This window comes from Lepidochelys olivacea (assembly GCF_965140295.1).
Source record: "Lepidochelys olivacea isolate rLepOli2 genome assembly, chromosome: 2".
Classification (NCBI taxonomy): Eukaryota; Metazoa; Chordata; order Testudines; family Cheloniidae; genus Lepidochelys; species Lepidochelys olivacea.
The window spans coordinates 269,490,763-269,511,059 of record NC_140412.1 but is presented as its reverse complement, the minus strand read 5'-3'; the positions used below and the strand labels follow the sequence as shown (position 1 = coordinate 269,511,059).

General features: G+C 42.0%; 1 protein-coding gene across 2 annotated transcripts; it reads left to right on the top strand.

Moving 5' to 3' along the window:
- Positions 1 to 8,667: 8,667 nt before the first annotated feature.
- Positions 8,668 to 20,021, top strand: LOC311516260 (GTPase IMAP family member 2-like). Of its 2 annotated transcripts, XM_084620134.1 has the most exons (5): positions 8,668 to 8,757; positions 10,362 to 10,439; positions 12,876 to 12,947; positions 16,274 to 16,322; positions 19,100 to 20,021. In XM_084620134.1, the coding sequence occupies exons 3-5, from the start codon at positions 12,912 to 12,914 to the stop codon at positions 19,882 to 19,884; spliced, it is 870 nt and encodes a 289-aa protein (XP_084476260.1). In that variant the 5' UTR covers positions 8,668 to 8,757; positions 10,362 to 10,439; positions 12,876 to 12,911; the 3' UTR covers positions 19,885 to 20,021. The 2 variants fall into 2 exon arrangements, with proteins under 2 accessions (XP_084476260.1, XP_084476261.1); XM_084620135.1 differs by lacking the exons at positions 8,668 to 8,757; positions 10,362 to 10,439; positions 12,876 to 12,947 and adding an exon at positions 16,030 to 16,104.
- Positions 20,022 to 20,297: the final 276 nt, after the last annotated feature.

Genomic DNA, 20,297 nt, shown 5'->3' with positions numbered 1-20,297 from the left:
CTCCAGCTACTTGGAAACCTGCTTTCCAGCAGCCCAAAGGAAAAAAAAAATTCCTTTTCAAATCTGTGCTCCTTGTAAAAAAAAAAAATCAAAATCCTAAAAAAAAAAACCCTACCACATTTGTCTCCAGGTAAATGGGTAGAACAACCCCCTATTTACTTTTAGGGGGGAAAAAACCTCAGGTTTGTGAAGACTATGCATTTCCCTGCAGCAGGTTAACTACTCTGCCTCCAGGCAAAGAAAACCTGCAATTTACAAAGATAATCCCCTTTTGTCTCTGCTCTGGCCCCAAAGCAGAGAAAAAACTAGCTGCTTTCAGTTGGACCTCCTTTCCAGCAGCCCCAAAGGAAAAACAAAATATTTCCTTTTTAAAATCTGTTTTTCTGGTTCAAAAAATCTCATATTGATCTCAAAAGGATTTCAGGTTAATCCCACCACTCTGCCACCATGTCAAGATTCCTTCCCCACTCTGAACTCTAGGGTACAGATGTGGGGACCTGCATGAAAACCTCCTAAGCTTACTTTTACCAGCTTAGGTTAAAACTTCCCCAAGGTACAAACTATTTTACCCTTTGCCCTTGGAGTTCCACTGCCACCACCAGACATTTATCTGGGTTACTGGGAAAGCGTTGTTTGGAAACGTCTTTCCCCCCAAAATCCTCCCAACACTTGCACCCCACTTCCTGGGGAAGGTTTGGTAAAAATCCTCACCAATTTGCATAGGTGACCACAGACCCAAACCCTTGGATCTTGGAACAATGAAAAAGCATTCAGTTTCCATACAAAAAGACTTTTAATAGAAGTAAAGGAATCACCTCTGTAAAATCAGGATGGTAGATACCTTACAGGGTAATTAGATTCAAAACACAGAGAATCCCTCTAGGCAAAACCTTAAGTTACAAAAAAGACACACAGACAGGAATATTCATTCTATTCAGCACAGCTATTTTCTCAGCCATTTAAAGAAATCATAATCTAACACAGACCTAGCTAGATTACTTACTAAACGTTCTAAGACTCCATTCCTGTTCTGTCCCCAGAAAAAGCATCACACAGACACAGACAGACCCAGACCCTTTGTTTCTCTCCCTCCTCCCAGCTTTTGAAAGTATCTTGTCTCCTCATTCGTCATTTTGGTCAGGTGCCAGCGAGGTTACCTTTAGCTTCTTAACCCTTTACAGGTGAGAAGATTTTTTCCTCTGACCAGGAGGGATTTTAAAGGGGTTTGCCCTTCCCTTTATGTTTATGACAAAAGGACATTACCAAAATATTTTGTTTGAATTTTCAGGCATTTGGTGAAAGGCAAAGGAAAGGAGTCACAAAACAGCAGAAAGAGGTGGTGTTAGCATCACCTACTTTATAAGCTTTAACCTTGGGGTGAGGCCTCTCACCTGGGATATGAGAAACCTTGATTCAATTCCCCTGTGTACTAAATGTACAGAGGAAATTTAAATCTGGTTTCCAACATGGCAGGAATGTGCATGAGCCAGGGGACTTTCTCAATCTCTCTGCCTGGAGCTGTTCCAGTTTTTGAAAATAATTAAAGATTCATTGAAGAAGAGACTTGAACATGGGCCTCCCACAGCCAAAGTGAGCAGCCTAAGCACAAAGCTATAGGGTCATCCTCACAACCTTGCCTGGGTCCAATGACTATCCATTGTCATCATTACTTACTATGAATTGTCAAGTTCAAAGTCCTTTTCAACATCAGAAGGTAGGGGTGGACGGGATTCCATATACTCATAGATTCTATGGCCAGAAGGGACCATTGCAATCATCTAGTCTGACCTCCTGGATAACACAGGCCAGAGACCTTCCCTGAATTAAATGCCTGTTTCAACTAGAGCATATCTCCTAAAACTACATCCAATCTGCATTTAAAAATTGCCAGTGATGTAGAATCCACAATAACCTTCTCCAATTTGTCAACATGCTTCTTGAACTGTGGACACCAAACTGGACACAGTATTCCAACAGCAGTCGCTTGGCAGTTCTGAGTGGAGCTGGGCTCAGCGCCATGGGGTGACCGTGTCCATCCTATTTCAAGCATACATACATAACTCTCTATATCACAAAATAATATTCATTATCAGTGTGTCACCAGTTTTATCTGATATCTTACAATATACTCTTTGGATAAATATGACAGCACAGTGTTATGCAGAGAGAGTTTGTCATTCCTGGTTAGCTTTATAGTTACAGGCAGTGGAACACTTTGCCAGTGGCCACTGTGGCTCTTATAGGGTCACACCATCCTTTAATTCTTTATTAATCAAATCCCATATCAGGAACTCCATTATCTTCCCTGGGATCAATGTCGGAATGAAAGGCCTATAATTATCTGGGTTATCCTGTTTACCCATTTTAAACATTGGCATGATATTAACATTCATCCTCTCTTTTGGAATTTCCCCAGTGTTTCAAGACTTATTAAAAATCAACATTATTGATCCAGTGAGCTCTGCAGCCAGTTCTTTTAAAACTCTAGGTGGCAAATTATCTGGACCTGCTGATTTTAAAAGGTCTAACTTTAACAGCTGCTGTTTTAGCATTCTTCTCTGTTACCAATGGAATGGAAAGTATTTCATCATCTTGTGATATGACTATGACTATATCTACCTTTCCCCCAAATACAGAAAAGAAATATTTCTTACACATTTCTGCTTTTTCTACATTACTGCTGTCAATTCTACCATTTCTACCTACTAATGGACCAATACCATTGTCAAGATTCTTTTAAAACTCTTGCATGCAAGTTATTAGGATCTGCTGATTTTAAAATGTCTAACTTTAGTATCATAGAATATCAGGGTTGGAAGGGACCTCAGGAGGTCATCTAGTCCAACCTCCTGCTCAAAGCTGGACCAATCCCCAACTAAATCATCCCAGCCTGGGCTTTGTCAAGCCTGACCTTAAAAACTTCTAAAGAAGGAGATTCCACCACCTATCTAGGTAACGGATTCCAGTGCTTCACACTCTCCTAGTGAAAAAGTTTTTCCTAATATCCAAACTAAACCTCCCCCACTGCAACTTGAGACCATTACTCCTTGTTCTGTCATCTGCTATCACTGAGAACAGTCTAGATCCATCCTCTTTGGAACCCCCTTTCAGGTAGTTGAAAGCAGCTATCAAATCCCCGCCCCCCATTCTTCTCTTCTGCAGACAAAACAATCCCAGTTCCCTCAGCCTCTCCTCATAAGTCATGTGCTCCAGCCCCCTAATCATTTTTGTTGCCCTCTGCTGGACTCTTTCAAATTTTTCCACATCCTTCGTGTAGTATGGGGCCCAAAACTGGACACAATACTCCAGATGAGGCCTCACCAATGTTGAATAGAGGGGAACAATCTCATCCCTCGATCTGCTGGGAATGCCCTGACTTATACAGCCCAAATTGCCGTTAGCCTTCTTGGCAACGAGGGCACACTGTTGACTCATATCCAGCTTCTCGTCCACTGTAACCCCTAGGTCCTTTTCTACAGAACTGCTGCCTAGTCATTCGGTCCCTACTCTGTAGCAGTACATAGGATTCTTCCGTCCTAAGTGCAGGATTCTGCACTTGTCCTTGTTGAACCTCATCAGATTTCTTTTGGCCCAATCCTCCAATTTGTCTAGGCCCCTCTGTATCCTATCCCTACCCTCCAGTGTATCTACCTCTCCCCACAGCTTAGTGTCATCTGCAAACCTGCTAAGGGTGAAGTCCACGCCATCCTCCAGATCATTAATGAAGATATTGAACAAAAACTGCCCGAGGACCAACCCTTGGGGCACTCCACTTGATACCAGCTGCCAACTAGACATGGAGCCATTGATCACTACCCGTTGAGCCCGACAATCTAGCCAGCTTTCTATCCACCTTGTACACCATTCATCCAGCCCATACTTCTTTAACTTGCTAGCAAGAATAATGTGGGAGACCGTGTCAAAAGCTTTGCTAAAGTCAAGGAACAACACGTCCACTGCTTTCCCCTCATCCACAGAGCCAGTTATCTTGTCATAGAAGGCAATTAGGTTAGTCAGGCATGACTTGCCCTTGGTGAATCCAGGCTGACTGTTCCTGATCACTTTCCTCTCCTCTAAGTGCTTCAGAATTGATTCCTTGAGGACCTGCTCCATGATTTTTCCAGGGACTGAGGTGAGGCTGACTGGCCTGTAGTTCCCCGGATCCTCCTTCTTCCCCTTTTCAAAGATTTGCACTACATTAGCCTTTTTCCAGTCGTCTGGGACCTCCCCCAGTCGCCATGAGTTTCCAAAGATAATGGCCAATGGCTCTGCAATCACATCCGCCGACTCCTTTAGCACCCTCAGATGCAGCGCAGTCGGCCCCATGGACTTGTGCTCGTCCATTTTTTCTAAATAGTCCCTAACCACTTCTTTCTCCACAGAGGGTTGGTCACCTCCTCCCCATGCTGTGCTGCCCAGTGCAGTAGTCTGGGAGCTGACCTTGTTCGTGAAGACAGAGGCAAAAAAAGCAGTGAGTACATTAGCTTTTTCCACATCCTCTGTCACTAGGTTGCCTCTCTCATTCAGTAAGGGGCCCACACTTTCCTTGACTTTCTTCTTGTTGCTAACATACCTGAAGAAACCCTTCTTGTTACTCTTCACATCTCTTGCTACCTCCAACTCCAGGTGTGATTTGGCCTTCCTGATTTCACTCCTGCATGCCCAAGCAATCTTTTTATACTTTTCCCTGGTCATATGTCCAATCTTCCACTCCTTGTAAGCTTCTTTTTTGTGTTTAAGCTCAGCCGTTAAGATCAGAAGTTGCTGTTTAACAGCCTCCTGAGTTACTGGTGAAATAGAAAGAGTGTTATCATATGATCTGACTACATCATCTGGTTTTTTTTGTAAATACAAAACAGAAATACTTCTTGAACAATTCCGCCTTTTGTGCATTATTATTGAGAATTCTACCATTTCCATTTAGAAGAAAGAGAAGAATTTCTATGCATTGCTATTCATTGGCATCAACATCTCCATTTTTCCATTTGTTATTGTGACAGGTTCCGTCACAGAGACCCCCTTGGGACAGTTACCTGATGTGCTGAAGTTACCTCTGAGCCCATTTTCCCTGCCAGTCTGGGACTCCAGAACCCTGCCTTGTTGAGCCAGACATGCTAGCCTGCTGCAACACAGACCCAGGGTCTGAACCATGCCCCCAGAGCTGCAGATTTTAACTAAAAACAGCTCAGCAGGTAACCTTTCTTCAACATCCAGACACCCATCTCCCAATGGGATCCAAACCCCAAATAAATCCGTTTTACTCTGTATAAAGATTATACAGGGTAAACTCATAAATTGTTCACCCTCTATAACACTGATAGAGAGATATGCACAGCTGTTTGCTCCCCCAGATATCAATCACTTACTCTGGGTTAATTAATAAACAAAAGTGATTTTATTAAGTATAAAAAGTAGGATTTAAGTAGTTCCAAGTAATAACAGACAGAATAAAGTAATTTACCAAGCAAAATAAAACAAATTTGCAAGTCTAAGCTTAATACGTTAAGAAACTGAATACAGGGAAATCTCACCCTCAGAGATGTTCCAATAAGCTTCTTTCACAGACTGGACTCCTTCCTAGTCTGGGCCCAATCCTGTCCCCGGTACAGTTCTTGTTAGCTCCAGCTCAGGTGGTAACTAGGTGATTTCTCATGACTTGCAGCCCTCTTTGTTCTGTTCCACCCCCTTTTATAGCTTTGGCCCAAGGTTGGAATCTTTTGTCTCTCTGGGTCCCCATGCCTCCTTCTAAATGGAAAAGCACCAGGTTTAAGATGGATTCCAATATCATGTGACATGGTCACATGTCACTGTAAGACCTCATTCTTCATTACCCACCTCACTACACAGGAAGGCTTGCAGGTAAATAAACCCATTCACAACCAATTTTCCTAGTCAATGGAAGCCATCAAACTTTCAGATCACCATTAATGACCCACACTTTCCATAATTATAATAGGACTTCAGAGTTATACTTCATATTTCTAGCTTCAGATACAAGAATGATACATACATACAAATAGGATGAACACACTCAGTAAATTATAAGCTTTGTAATGATACCTTACAAGAGACCTTTTGCATAAAGCATATTCCAATTACATTATATTCACTCATTAGCATATTTCCATAAAACACATGGAGTGCAAGTCAGTTATGTATAAGGGGTTTTATTAATAAATACTATTAATAATAATAATAATTAATTAATTAAATATAGCTGCCTTCACCTCCCCTCTAAGGCTGCTGGTTTTTGAGGTACAGTGACCTTCTTTCTCAATTTGGGGATCGTGGCATTTTGGACAGCTAGTAAAGTGTTCTTAAACAATTCCCAATAATCACTCATAGTTTTCTGATTAAATTCTTCCTCCCAGCAGATTTACTTCATAATTTTTTTAATCTTTTTGAAATTGCCCCTTTTAAAGCATCAAGTATGTATATCCCTGGACTTCATTCTGTTTGCACATTATATATGTGATCAAGTACTGATCACTTGCACCTAAGTTAGCATTAATTTTTAGTTCTGTGATCAGTTCCTCTTTCTCTGTCAAGATGAGGTTTAATGCAATATTCCCCCATGTTGGATAAAACGCTTGTTATAATTGACATGTTTTCTGTATAGGGAAAATTTTTAGTACATCCTAGTTTTTTTTTTTTTTAGTACATCCCAGTTCTTCACCAGATTATTTTGTTTGTATGGAGTGTCCCCATCCCCTACTCTTCATCTGTTTGTGTCATAAGAAGATAACTGTAAGCCATTTTGGGCAGGGATAGTGTCTTTTCTGCATTTGAACACTGCTCAGAATGATGGGGTCCCAACTGGAGGTTTCATATGTTACAAAAATAATAATCCATATAGAGATGTGATTGTGACATTGCACCCCATAATGCTTTATAGAAATATGCTTTTGGGTGTAAATATGATATAACTGGAATATGTTTTATGCTAGATATGCCATGCAACATATCTCTGCAAAGGTTCTGATCTACTGAATATATTCATCCAACTTGCAGGGATGTACCATTTTTGTATTTGAAGTTATGAATATTGGCTATGTACTTGTTTGATTTTAAGTAGCCTCAGTGAAGCAGTTGGTCAGGTTCTTGAGAAAAGTCTATTCTCAGTAAGTGCCCAATCAAGAAACACTTAAGCTAACAATGAACTTTGAGAGACACCAATCCACATCTGAGCTTTCCTGGGAATGAAGCTCAGCCTGTAAAATTCTGAATCATGCATGGACATGGGACTTGCCCATGTGACTCCAAAACTCAATCTTGCAGCTGGATTCTGCATAAGAAAGGGGAAGAGGTTTCCACCCACAAGAGAAAATCTATTTAAGCCCCTGGAAACCCCTCCATTTTGTCTTCAGATGGCTCAGGAGGTAGCCTCTCCACCCCCAAAGGAAACCTGAAAGAAACTGGAACAAAGGACAGTAACTACAGGGTGTGAGTTATTGCTGGACCCAGACTAGAAGGAGAATAGTCTGTAAAAGAAGCTTACTGGAACATCTCTGAAGGTGAAATTTCACCTGTAATCACTTTCTTACTGTATTAGGCTTAGACTTGCGTGTTTTATTTTATTTTGCTTGGTAATTCACTTTTCTCTGTCTGTTATTACTTGGAACCACTTAAAGCCTACTTTTTGTATTTAATAAAATCACTTTTTACTTATTATTTAACCCAGAGTGTGCATTAATAACTTGGGGGGATATAACAGCTGTGCATATCTCTCTAACAGTGTTATAGAGGGTGAACAATTTATGAGTTTACCCTGTATAAGCTTTATACAGGGTAAAATGGATTTATTTGGGGTTTGGATCCCACTGGGAGTTGGGTATCTGAGTGCTGGAGACAGGAGCACTTCTTAAGCTGTTTTCAGTTAAGCCTGCAGCTTTTGGGGACGTGATTCAGACCTGGGACTGTGTTTGTAGCAGGCTAGCATGTCTGGCTCAAACCAGGCAGGACATTGAAGCCCCAAGCTGGCAGGGAAAACAGGCTCAGAGGTAGTCTCGGCACATCAAGAGGCAGTCCCAAAGGGGTTTCTGTGACCCAACACGTCACAGTCTTTATTATTTATCATTAATGACAACAATGTGTCATCAGGGAAAGTTATCACAACCCATGTTTTCTGCCTGCCACTTCTGTCAGAAGCCTTTTGTCAGAGCATCAAAAATGTATATATGTATATACACGCACACTTATGTAGATCTCTGATGAATCCGGTTGTGCATTTTGTATTGTTTCTCATGCAAATATATCTTCCAGGGTACATATACATATATCTTCCAGGGTACAAATATATCTTCTTTGTCCCTTAGAATGGACATATTTGCCAAATGGTTAGGTCTGCTGCATGCATATAACTCTTTGTGCTGGCTTTCTTTATGACTATTGATATCATTCTGTATTCGAACACAGAGAACTTTGGTTGCAGGCTGAATGTTCTCATACATTGCTACTGTTCTGCACAAACCCACTTCCTGTAAAATTCAGACTTGTTTATTTGGCAAATGATATTTCCTGGTCAGTGGCAGTAGCTCATCCTACTGCATTTACTTGGAACGGAATTTGGATCACTGAGTAGTTTGTTTTCATTTTCATAACAATTTCATCAACTTCATCAATTTAATCAACTATTAACATGAAGCTACAGTCAAAAAGAGGAAACCAGAAGACTTCAGACATTTTTATATAATACCACCGGCTGGAAGGACTGTGCAGAAGATGGAAATATCTGCTTAATCTGAAGAAATATCACAGGTTTGATCTTCAAGTTGACCAGACAATGAAAAAGTTTTGTGTGTCTGTCAGTGTCTGTGAGAGTGAGAGAGAGGGATAGAGAGAGAAAATGAGGGTGGGCAAGGGAGGTATTTTAAACTGGCTACAAAGCTTGACAAATGAAAACACTTCTAAGGTAGCAGGAGGAAATACAGGGAAGAAGCCTGTGTCTTTCTGTTTGATATTTGGGTGCCTGAAGTCTGCCTGAGATCTGTTTCCAAAGGGGAGTTGGGAACACATGGGGGTGGTGGGGAATAAAGTTTTGACAGAGAATGCTTGACATTTACAGATGATATAAATTGTTATTCCCAAATGCTGCAACAACCGCAAAGCATCCGGGTGTAATTTTGGGCAGCCTGGAGGCTACAGTGTCCCATGAGAGTCCAGCCGTCCCCCAGACCTCCCCTTGTCCCAAGTTAATGGAGGCACAAAGCCTCCATTATTATATTATATTATAAAGCCACCTTCCTCCCTACTCAATCATTGTGCTGAGATCAGCTTGGTTGCAGAGGTGTCCAGTGTCCTCAAACCTTCTCTGCAGGCACTCAGCACCTCATACGATCAAATGTTGTCTGCATTTAGAATAGCTTGTGGGGATTTGGTTTAAAATAGTGTATGTGGAATCACTGAAACAGGTGATGAAAATACAATGAACAAGTGAGATTTTAAACAATTCCACCAATTCCTGGGCAGAACAGAACTTTCTCAGTTCATACAGTACCGCCAAGATCCTAATTTTTTGTCTGCTCACATTTTTACAAGAAATATTTTAAGCATTTTCATTAATTTCAGTGGAACTTAGACACATAACCTGCTTAGGTGCTTTTGAAAATCATACTAGGTGGCTATCTGAATCTTTAGGCACTGAAATACATTTAAAAACCTGGATTTTGGTGCCTAAATCATTTCAGTGCCAAGAACTTCAAGGGAGAAAGGAGATTCCCTTGGAAACTGCTTTGTGATAATGAAACTTAGGTAGATAATTCTACATTAGGTATTGAATTCCAAGAGAAGAACTAGGTGGTTGAAAGGGAACATATAAATCAGAATAGACACAGCAGGTTTCTGAGGAATTCTTAGTGTGATTCAAGCTTCCCAGACTCTGCCCTCTGGAGATGCCAGTCACATTAGATTGTGCATATGTCCTGAATATGGCCATGTGTGCTATTTATCTTGCCCGGGATCAATGTCAGACTGACAGGTCTAGAATTACCCAGGTCATCCCATTTAATCTTTAATCTTTCAAAATATTGTCACAACTTTAGCTTCCTTTCAGTCTTCTGGAACTTCCCCAGTGCTCCAAGAATTATTGAAAATCAACATTAATGGACCATGAAAAATCACAAGAACAAACATTGAAGCATTTGAATGTAACATAAGTTTATAAAAAGTGTTCTGTGATTTTACAAGTCCATCTTTTCCATCATTAGAAGGTTTAATTGATCCATGAACAAATTCCCCATAGCCTTGCAGGTTGAAGTGCAGCAGAAATGAATTATTTTACTAAGAAAGTTACTTGTTCTTTTGGTGACTGATTACTAATTTGTTTTCCTTTTCTGTATTTTTCTTTTTTTGTTTGTTTTCAGCAAACCTGGATGTTTACAGAGATTCTCAGAACATCCAGAGAAGGATGTAAGGGCCTCTGAGGAAAAGATAAAGGAGAGGTGGGTTATTCTTGAATTTTGTGCTGATCCTTTTAATCTGGGGGCAGTTACTTTCCTTTTCAATGGGAGGGTGGCAGTTATATTTAGAGTGGGGATTACTGTTTTCCCTACACATGCTGGCATTAGGAATGGCTTATTTTAGATTAAGGAAACAAAAAGAAACAACAGTAAAGCCTACATGAGTGTTGGTTACATACACCACAATCTAATGCAATATATAGCCACCTTTCTGCTGATTGCTCCATTCTCCTTGACTCCAGTGTAGACTTTAACAGTGTGGACCAGACCATCCTCCTGATCTACCTCCATAATTATGTAAGCATCTAAGCTTCCCTTGTGTCCTAATTATTTACAGGACCAACTTATAAAATGCACTCTCTCTGTGTCTGGTGGCAGCTCCTCGCTGTATCAAGGTTCTGTTTTCAGCCCTCTTCTATCTACCTTTTCCCCTTTGATCATCTTGGGCCAAATTGAGACTTGGAGTAACAGCAGGTACATATCTTTTGATACTTAAAATGATTTCTCGGTATCTGTCCTCTACCTGCTTTGACTAAATGTATGGCTTTGTCTCTTCTGCCTTCAGTTACTGTCTCAAAGACAAAAAGGCATCCTCCCCAAAACTTCATTTTGTCTTATGCCCTCCTCAACTCAATCTATCCCTTTTGTTTCATTATCTAACATCAGCCAAGGGAGGGGACACCAGTGTAACAGTGTAGGAATCCATGTTTACCTGGATTTGCTATGTGCACAATTTTCAGGTTTAAAGTCAAACCAGAGTTTTTAAAAGATGGTATTGTATTGTCTCTGTAGGCCATCTGCCTAGCTACTTTTAGCTATCAATTTACTACAGGCATCCTAGCACAATGAGCTCACCTACACTATAGATTCAGCCTTAGTCTGGAACAAAACAAAAGCAAGCAGCCAGTCCAAAAATGAAAATATGAATATATGATTTGTAATGTGAAATGAAATCCTGAGTGGTCTGTCCTTCCTCCACTCGCTGCATACAAACGAGTCCACAGTATGAGATTCCCATGACAAAGCCAGAGTGTGATCCTCAAACCAGGTGGAAAAAGGAAGGGCAATGCCTGTCTTGCCTGTGGGAGAGAATTCAGTAGGACTGTCTTAGAATCATAGAATATCAGGGTTGGAAGGAATCTCAGGAGGTCATCTAGTCCAACCCCCTGCTCAAAGCAGGACTATGGAACAGTCTGAGGTGGGTGTCTCTGAGTCTCTCACATTGAAGCCATTCCACTTTTTATTAAATATGCACTGGGCCAGAATGACTCTATAGAGCACTGCATTCACTTTAGACATGGGGAAACCCTGTTCAAATCCCTACTCGTCAGACAAAGGGGGAATTGAACTGATTTCTTCTATCTCCTGGGTGACTTCCCTAACCACTGGGCTGAAGGTTATAAGGGAACCATCGATCATTTTGTAGGGAGTTGGGCTGGCACCGAAGCTGCCTGACTCTAGAAGAGGGTTCCTGGCTGTGGGTTGCAAGCAGAACAAGGTGCCTTCCTGCAGGTCCAGCTTTAGGCACCAAATTCCTTGAGGGGGCAGGACTCAGGACCACTCCCTTCTCAGCAGCGTCTCTCATTGGCTCATTGCCTAGCATGCTGACTTTAGCCTATCTCTCCCCATGCAGTGTATGGGGAGCTGAGGTGCCTAACCCAGGGTTTGTGGATTCCAGTGATTTTCAAGACGCGTAAAGGTCTCTTTATGGATTCAGGCCTTAGACCCCTATCCTGCAATTGAATCCACTAGCACAGACCATTGCATTTTGGTAAAGCCACAATTACAGACAATGGACCTCCATGCAGGCACAGCATCCATGCTAGTGTAATGCTGACAGACCTCGGTCGTCGATGAGCAGGATAGAACTAGGGGACCTCTGAAGCTTAGTGCATGAGCCTCTACCGCATGAGCCAAAAGCCTGCTGGCTATTAGCTAGGGCTGTAGAGCAGACTCATTTGATCTCTCTCTCTCTAAGTGCTCTCTGTGCCACTAGAGGTGGCTCTGTGCCTGCGAACACTCCAGATAAACAAACCGGCCTGGCTGGCCAGTGGGTTTACCCCGAAGGGCTGGGTGACCCCCAAGTTTGCTGACCCCTGCACTAGCAGCTCCAATTGCAGGATCAAGACCTTAGCTTCTAAGCTCTTGTTGTAGGGACATAGAGGAAGAGTTTCAAAGGTACAAATATCAGTTAGGGACCTAGCGCCCATGGACATGAACTGCAATTTATGCCTCTGAAAATCTCCCCCTTTGTCTTCTCTTCATCTGTAATGCCATGCATATGAATGGCACAGTATAAATAAAATAATAATTAAGAAATAAACCACCCTTCAGTTTGCACAGGAACAAAGAAACACATACGAGATGGGATTTGGTCTGGGCTTTTGTGAGTATTAACCAGTTCCATTGATTTTTCAGGAAGAAGCTGTTTAAGATCCCAGTTTTAAAGGAGAAATGTCAGCCTATCAATCACTTGGAAGAACCATGCTGGTATGTGAAGGATAAATCCACAGAGGTTCTAAGGTTTGGTTACTATGTGTCAGAACCAACTTGATAGAGAAACCAGACTTGTAAGCTCATGAGAACAGGCCCTTTTGAGATTGTGAGCAGCACTGTGAGCTGGCAGCAAGTGATCAAAAAGTAGATCATAGAGAAATATAGGTGGGAAGTTTAGGATGGCAAAATCAGATGCACGCACAGAATCTATCTTTGACTCTGGGTCTTCCTCTGCTTTCTTGAATCCCGGCTTGAACAATTGCTAGAAAAACACATACTGCCTCCTAACTAGGTCAGATCATGGTCCATCTTGCCCAGTAGCCTGTCTATGACAATCGCCCATGCCAGAACTTCAGGGGGAGTGTCCAGGACAGGGCAGTATCTTCCACTCCTGGCTTCTGGTAGTCAGAGGTTTAGGATCACCCCGAGCATGGGCTTGTGTCGCCTGGCCTTTTTGGCCAATAACCATTGATAGACCTATTCTCCATGAACGTATCCAGTTCTTTTTTGAATCCAGTTATACTTTTGGACATCATAACTTCCCATGGAAATGAGTTCCACAGGTTAGTTATGCATTATGTGAAAAAGTACATCCTCTGATTAAACTTCCTGCCTATTAATTTCATCAGGTGAAAGCATTCTTCTAAAGCTGGATGAATAAACGGGATAGGGAGGAACAGGGATTTTTCAAGAAATTTTTATACTGATTTTTTTTCAAATTTTCAAAAAAATTGATCAGCTCTGTAGTTGGTAAAAGAATGAAGGAAGTTTAATGAAAATATTCTCAAAATTGTCCATTTTCTTTTTAAAACCAGTTCTAGTGCTATTAAGCTTTGCATACGCTGAAATAACAATTTGGAAATGGTTTGAAAATTGTGAAACTGTAACCATGTGATCCCACATAATCACAATAAGATACCTCAGTTTACTACAGTGATTCATGTTATACCAGTGGAGTTTTCTAATGTAGAAGAAAAGGTCAAATACCCTGTCTAACTCAGTCACTTTAAATTCCACAACACAGTCTCTCACTCTTAGTGCACATATCAAATTCTATTCTGTTTTGTTCATTGGTTCTTATGACATCCTCATCACAGCTGTATCTGTGTGTCTTCAGTACCACTGACATGGTGTTGGCAGCTAAGCCGACGGTGAATCACTGTCTCTCCCAGTGCTCTCATGTAAACAGTGAAGAGAAGCGGGCATAGTCTGGATCCCAGTGTTTCTCAGGTGACGGCCTTCAGAGAAGAGGAACAGTAACCATCACTCTGAGTTTTGCTTGAATTTAGTAATAGGAACAGCTATAGTGTTAGGCCATCTACTCCTGCTATGTCACGTCAGTGGGTTAGCAGTGGCTTGTGGTCCACTGGGTCTAAAACTGCAGAAAGGTCCAGCAACGTGGGCATGGAAAGCTTACCTGTGTCCATGGTCATCTTTTTAGTGCCACTAGAGCCGTCTCTGTGCTGTGCCCTAGTCTGAACCCGGACTATAAGGCATCCAGGATGTTGGCTGATGTCACATGTTGCTGGCACTTTGTTGTTACTACTTTCTGCTTGATTTTGGCCAGAAATGGAAGGTTGAAGACAGGATAATGGTTGGAGAGCATTAGGCACTACTGATAGATTCCTGAGGATTGGGTGAAGTATTGTGCTTTTCATGGATTTTGGCCAGCATGTTTTCTGAAGAAGGCAATGACTATTTCCACGGGTAGTGAACATAGTTTTTGTTTTCTCTGCGTTCATCAACCAAGAGGGGTATGGATCCATCTCGCAGGTTGCGGCTCTAATATTTTTCAGGTCTTTTTGATCTTCAGCATGTGTGATGGGGTTGAATTCAGTTCAGGGTGGCTGGGGGGATAATATGATCTGGTCAGGAATGGAGATTTCTTTCCCATGTAGTTCCATGCACATTTGGTTGATCTTATCAGCAAAGTTCACTGATGCAGTGGTTAATAGAATTATAGGACTGGAAGAGACCTCAAAAGGTCATCTAGTCCAGTTCCCTGCACTCATGGCAAGACTTGAGTATTATCTAGACCATTCCTGAGAGGTGATTGTCTAACCTGCTCTTAAAAATCTCCAATGATGGAGATTCCACAACCTTCCTAGGCAATTTATTCCAGTGCTTATCCACCCTGACAGTTAGGAAGTTTTTCCTAATATCCAACCTAAACCTCCCTTGCTGCAATTTAATCCCATTGCTTCTTGTCATAAGAACATAAGAATGGCCATACTGAGTCAGACCAAAGGTCCATACGCCCAGTGTCCTGTCTACCGACAATGGCCAATGCCAGGTGCCCCAGAGATGGTCCTGTCCTCAGAGGTTAAGAAAAACAATTTTTCTCCCTCCTCCTTGTAACAACCTTTTAAGTACTTGAAAATTGTTATCATGTCCCCTCTCAGTCTTTTCTTTTCCAGACTAAACAAACCCAATTCTTTCAATCTTCCCCCACAGATAATGTTTTCTAGACATTTAATCATTTTTGTTGCTCTTCTCTAGACTCTCTCCAATTTGCCAACATCTTCCTGAAATGTGGCATCCAGAACTAGACACAATACTCCAGTTGAAGCCTAATCAGTGTGGAGTAGAACAGAAGAATTACTTCTCATGTCTTGCTTACAACACTCCTCTAATACATCCCAGAATTTAGAAAATGTCAGAATGAAACATTTCAACTATTTCTGAATTTTTTTCCAGCCAAAATATTTTGGCAAATTCAACCCAAATTCGCAAAATGTTCAACCCAAATGAATGCAAAATTCAGGATTTTTCAATGAAAAAAATTGCATCAGAATTTTTTGCCCAGCTCTGGTTGTGCCATCTTCTCCCAAAATTGGCTCTAACTGAATCATAGCCACTTAATTTATGAACTGACACCTGTTTTGTACAAGTCAGTGCTGCAAAGGCAGTATCAGTACTGAAGTACAAGCTGCATTCTCTCTGCCTTGTGCGTCAACAGCCAAACTGTTGACTAAGTTCTGATTCCAGAACTTCTGTTGCTGATGAAAATGGAGGTATGTACAAGGCTGCAATAACAGAACCGATTTTCAAAGACTAAACCTAACTCTCGACTTCAGGAGGACGACCCATGTGCTTAAAGTTAGGCAGATGTGATGAAAACACTAATGGAGGTTAAACATGAAATATCAAGGTATCATGTTCAGAAACTCACTTTTCCGACCATAATAGACTTACATAGCAGTGATTATTGTTATTACTATTTATTATGTGTATTACTGAATTTTTCTAAATGAGTATTTTTCTATGTTCCTTGGTTAAAGTATGTTTGTAAATAACATGTTTTATTACAAATATTTCAGGATGAGATGGATGGGAGCAAGCAAAAAGGAGAGAATGTCAGCTTCTATGGTAAGACAGTTACACAAAAGGCCCTATTCTGGTCTCACTTCTATATTTTGCTCAGCTCAAGTTTTTCAGTAAAGTAAAAGAGAACCCCACAAGCTCTAGGGGATTGAGGCATATTCTGAATATACCTTTAGTTGCCCAAAATTATTTTAGTGGCTCTAGCATGGGTGCAGTTACTGGGGGAATGGCAGTGACATTACCTCTGTAACTTTGTCTTCTGCTGGGGACAACCCTCACAAAGAAAATCCCTTTGCCAGTAGCTGTAAATTTGTCCATATCTCAGGCTGCTACAGCAGCTGCAAACTGTAAATCAAGAACATTCATGTAAATCAGTATTCTTGTCAGCAAGTTAAGGAAGTATGGGCTGGATGAATGCACTACAAGGTGGGTAGAAAGCTGGCTAGATTGTCGGGCTCAACGGGTAGTGATCAATGGCTCCATATCTAGTTGGCAGCCGGTATCAAGTGGAGTGCCCCAAGGGTCGGTCCTGGGGCCGGTTTTGTTCAATATCTTCATAAATGATCTGGAGGATGGTGTGGATTGCACTCTCAGCAAATTTGCGGATGATACTAAACTGGGAGGAGTGGTAGATACGCTGGAGGGGAGGGATAGAATACAGAAAGACCTAGACAAATTGGAGGATTGGGCCAAAAGAAATCTGATGAGGTTCAATAAGGATAAGTGCAGGGTCCTGCACTTAGGACGGAAGAACCCAATGCACAGCTACAGACTAGGGACCGAATGGCTAGGCAGCAGTTCTGCGGAAAAGGACCTAGGGGTGACAGTGGACGAGAAGCTGGATATGAGTCAGCAGTGTGCCCTTGTTGCCAAGAAGGCCAATGGCATTTTGGGATGTATAAGTAGGGGCATAGCGAGCAGATCGAGGGACGTGATCGTTCCCCTCTATTCGACATTGGTGAGGCCTCATCTGGAGTACTGTGTCCAGTTTTGGGCCCCACACTTCAAGAAGGATGTGGATAAATTGGAGAGAGTCCAGCGAAGGGCAACAAAAATGATTAGGGGACTGGAACACATGACTTATGAGGAGAGGCTGAGGGAGCTGGGATTGTTTAGCCTGCAGAAGAGAAGAATGAGGGGGGATTTGATAGCTGCTTTCAACTACCTGAAAGGGGGTTCCAAAGAGGATGGCTCTAGACTGTTCTCAATGGTAGCAGATGACAGAACGAGGAGTAATGGTCTCAAGTTGCAGTGGGGGAGGTTTAGATTGGATATTAGGAAAAACTTTTTCACTAAGAGGGTGGTGAAACACTGGAATGCCTTACCTAGGGAGGTGGTAGAATCTCCTTCCTTAGAGGTTTTTAAGGTCAGGCTTGACAAAGCCCTGGCTGGGATGATTTAACTGGGAATTGGTCCTGCTTTGAGCAGGGGGTTGGACTAGATGACCTTCTGGGGTCCCTTCCAACCCTGATATTCTATGATTCTATGATTCTATGAACATACCACTTTTGATCAAGAAAGAGATGAGAGTAGAAGCAAGGCAGAGCTTCATTCCAATCCAATGACACTGAGAGTCTGTGTACCAGGCACACCCCATTCCCCAGCTCCCCCAATCATTTCCAGGCAGATCCGGACAACTTTTTTCAAATTTTAACCCAAAAAATGGAAACAAATGTGTATGAAATGTGTTATCCTGCTTGACCAGCTATATAGAGCTAGGGAAGAACAGGAGGTAATTTATAGGCAAGTCAACCTGATTCACTGTATGCAACACAGCAGAAGTGGGTTTTTCAGAGGGATTTTGATGTGGACAGAGTAAGAATTTTGCAGGTGAGATTAGCAAGATCATAGCATGCGATGGGGGCTACAATAAAGAAAGCACACAGGTGATTGTGCAAGAATCTGAAAAAACAGATTAGGAGCATTAATAGAGTGGAGGAGATGGGGCAAAGCAAGGATATGTAATGAGGTGCAGAGTCCTATAGTAATTTGAAGGTAGAGACAAGAAGCTTAAATGTGATGGTCAAATGTTCAGAGATTTGAACATCTGAAGGAGGAAGTGGTCTGACCAGAACACAAGGGTTTGTTTTTATAGGCCTCGTATTTACATCTGACGTTAGGATCCAGTACAAAGAGCGTCAGCTCTGTGTGTGGGTCCAGGGGTTATCTGTGTAAAACCAGAGACAGAGGTGTTCCGATTCGACAGTGATGAGTGAGGTATAAGAACCTATTCTGTCAGACAGGGAGCCAACGGCAGACTAGAAAGAGAGAAGTTGCATGATCGAACCAACAGGCAAGGAAGACACATTTAGTGGTAATATTTTGAATGGACTGAAGGGTCTGATGTGTATGTCTGGGAAGCCAGAGAGGAGGAGTTGCAGTAATCAAGGCAGAATACACTGAGGTTCTGAAAGGGAGCTTAGGTGTAGGGCTGGAGAGAAAAGGACAGAACTTGAAGGTGCTGAGGAAGAAGAACCAGTTGGATTTGGATCTGGCCTAGATGTGTGAGACAGAGGAAAGAGAGGAGTAAAAAAGCGCCCCCGGACTGCTGGCCTGAGTGACGGTGAGAATGGTGGTGATCCAAAGAGTGATAGGGAAAGGAGGAAGCAGAGAAGGTACGGAAGAGAGGATACGGAGTTTAGGTCATGTTCAATTTAAAGTGACAAGACATCCCAGAGGACAGAGACAAGCTGGGATGAGGGACTGGATGGATGTTGTTTACTCTGGGACTCTCAGCCTCAGAATTAGGTGTAACTCCTACTCATTTACTTTTATCTGTGCAATGATGTTCTGACTGTCAAACCTGTCCCCATCAACTGCAGATGACGGCAGGAAATCGGAACTCAGAATCATCCTTGTTGGCAAAACTGGAGCTGGGAAAAGTGCAACAGGAAACTCCATCCTTGGGAAAAGAAAGTTTGAGTCCAAACTCGGGGCAAAGTCAGTAACTTTGACTTGTGAAAAGGGGCAAAGGAGCTGGAATGGGAGGGAGCTTGTGGTTATTGACACACCTGCCATTTTTGACCAAAAGGCTTTTGAGCCAGTAACATCTAGAGAGATTGTTCGCTGTATCGCGCTCTCTGCCCCTGGCCCCCACGCTCTGCTGCTGGTGACCCAGCTGGGCCGTTACACTGAGGAAGACAAGGACGCAGTGAAGCGAGTACAGGAGATTTTTGGAGTTGAATCCATGAGGCACATGATTGTCCTGTTCACCCGGAAAGAAGATTTAGCGGTCAGCTCACTGCATGACTACGTGAGATACTCAGATAACAAAGATCTGAAGGGGCTGATTCAGAAGTGTGGGGATCGATATTGTGCTTTCAATAACAGAGCAACCGGAGCAGAACAGGCTGAACAGGTTTCTGAGCTGATTGAAATGATCCAGAGAACGGTTCAGGAGAATGGGGGCAGGTATTACGTCAGTGAGGTGTATTTGGAACCTAATTTAACGGAACAAAAAGTGAGATATCTTACTGGAATAAATAAAAGAACCAGGGTGACCACTCTTTTTACCAAGTATAGGAAAGTTATTTTGGCCTTTGGGGTTGCTGCAGTAGTTATTATTGTACTTCTCCTGATCTACCTCGTCACTGACAGTCATTCATAAAGTCTCATTGCAACCTAACCCTGCTGCGTCCCAAACCCTGCATCTCAGCTTCTCAGGCACCCTCACCCTTATGCCAGTGCAGCACATTCAGACAATATGACTAAAGCTATCCGCATTTGTTCTTTATTAATGATATATATTAGAACAATTTAAATATGCTGAACCAGTTTCTACACTCAGTTACTCTGGATTTAGAATGGTTTAACTCCATTAACTTAAGAGTAACCGTATGGATTTAGAGTAACAGCCGTGTTAGTCTGTATTCGCAAAAAGAAAAGGAGTACTTGTGGCACCTTAGAGACTAACCAATTTATTTGAGCATGAGCTTTCGTGAGCTACAGCTCACTTCATCGGATGCATGCCGTGGAAACTGCAGCAGACTTTATTTATACACAGAGAATATGAAAAAATAC

What these genes read in the sequence shown, in the direction of transcription:
- LOC311516260 (XM_084620134.1), top strand. Translation starts at nt 12,912, where the DNA reads ATGTCAGCCTATCAATCACTTGGAAGAACCATGCTG. An exon ending in CACTTGGAAGAACCATGCTG is followed by an intron (nt 12,948 to 16,273) that starts GTATGTGAAGGA and finishes CAAATATTTCAG; the next exon opens with GATGAGATGGATGGGAGCAA. An exon ending in AGAGAATGTCAGCTTCTATG is followed by an intron (nt 16,323 to 19,099) that starts GTAAGACAGTTA and finishes CATCAACTGCAG; the next exon opens with ATGACGGCAGGAAATCGGAA.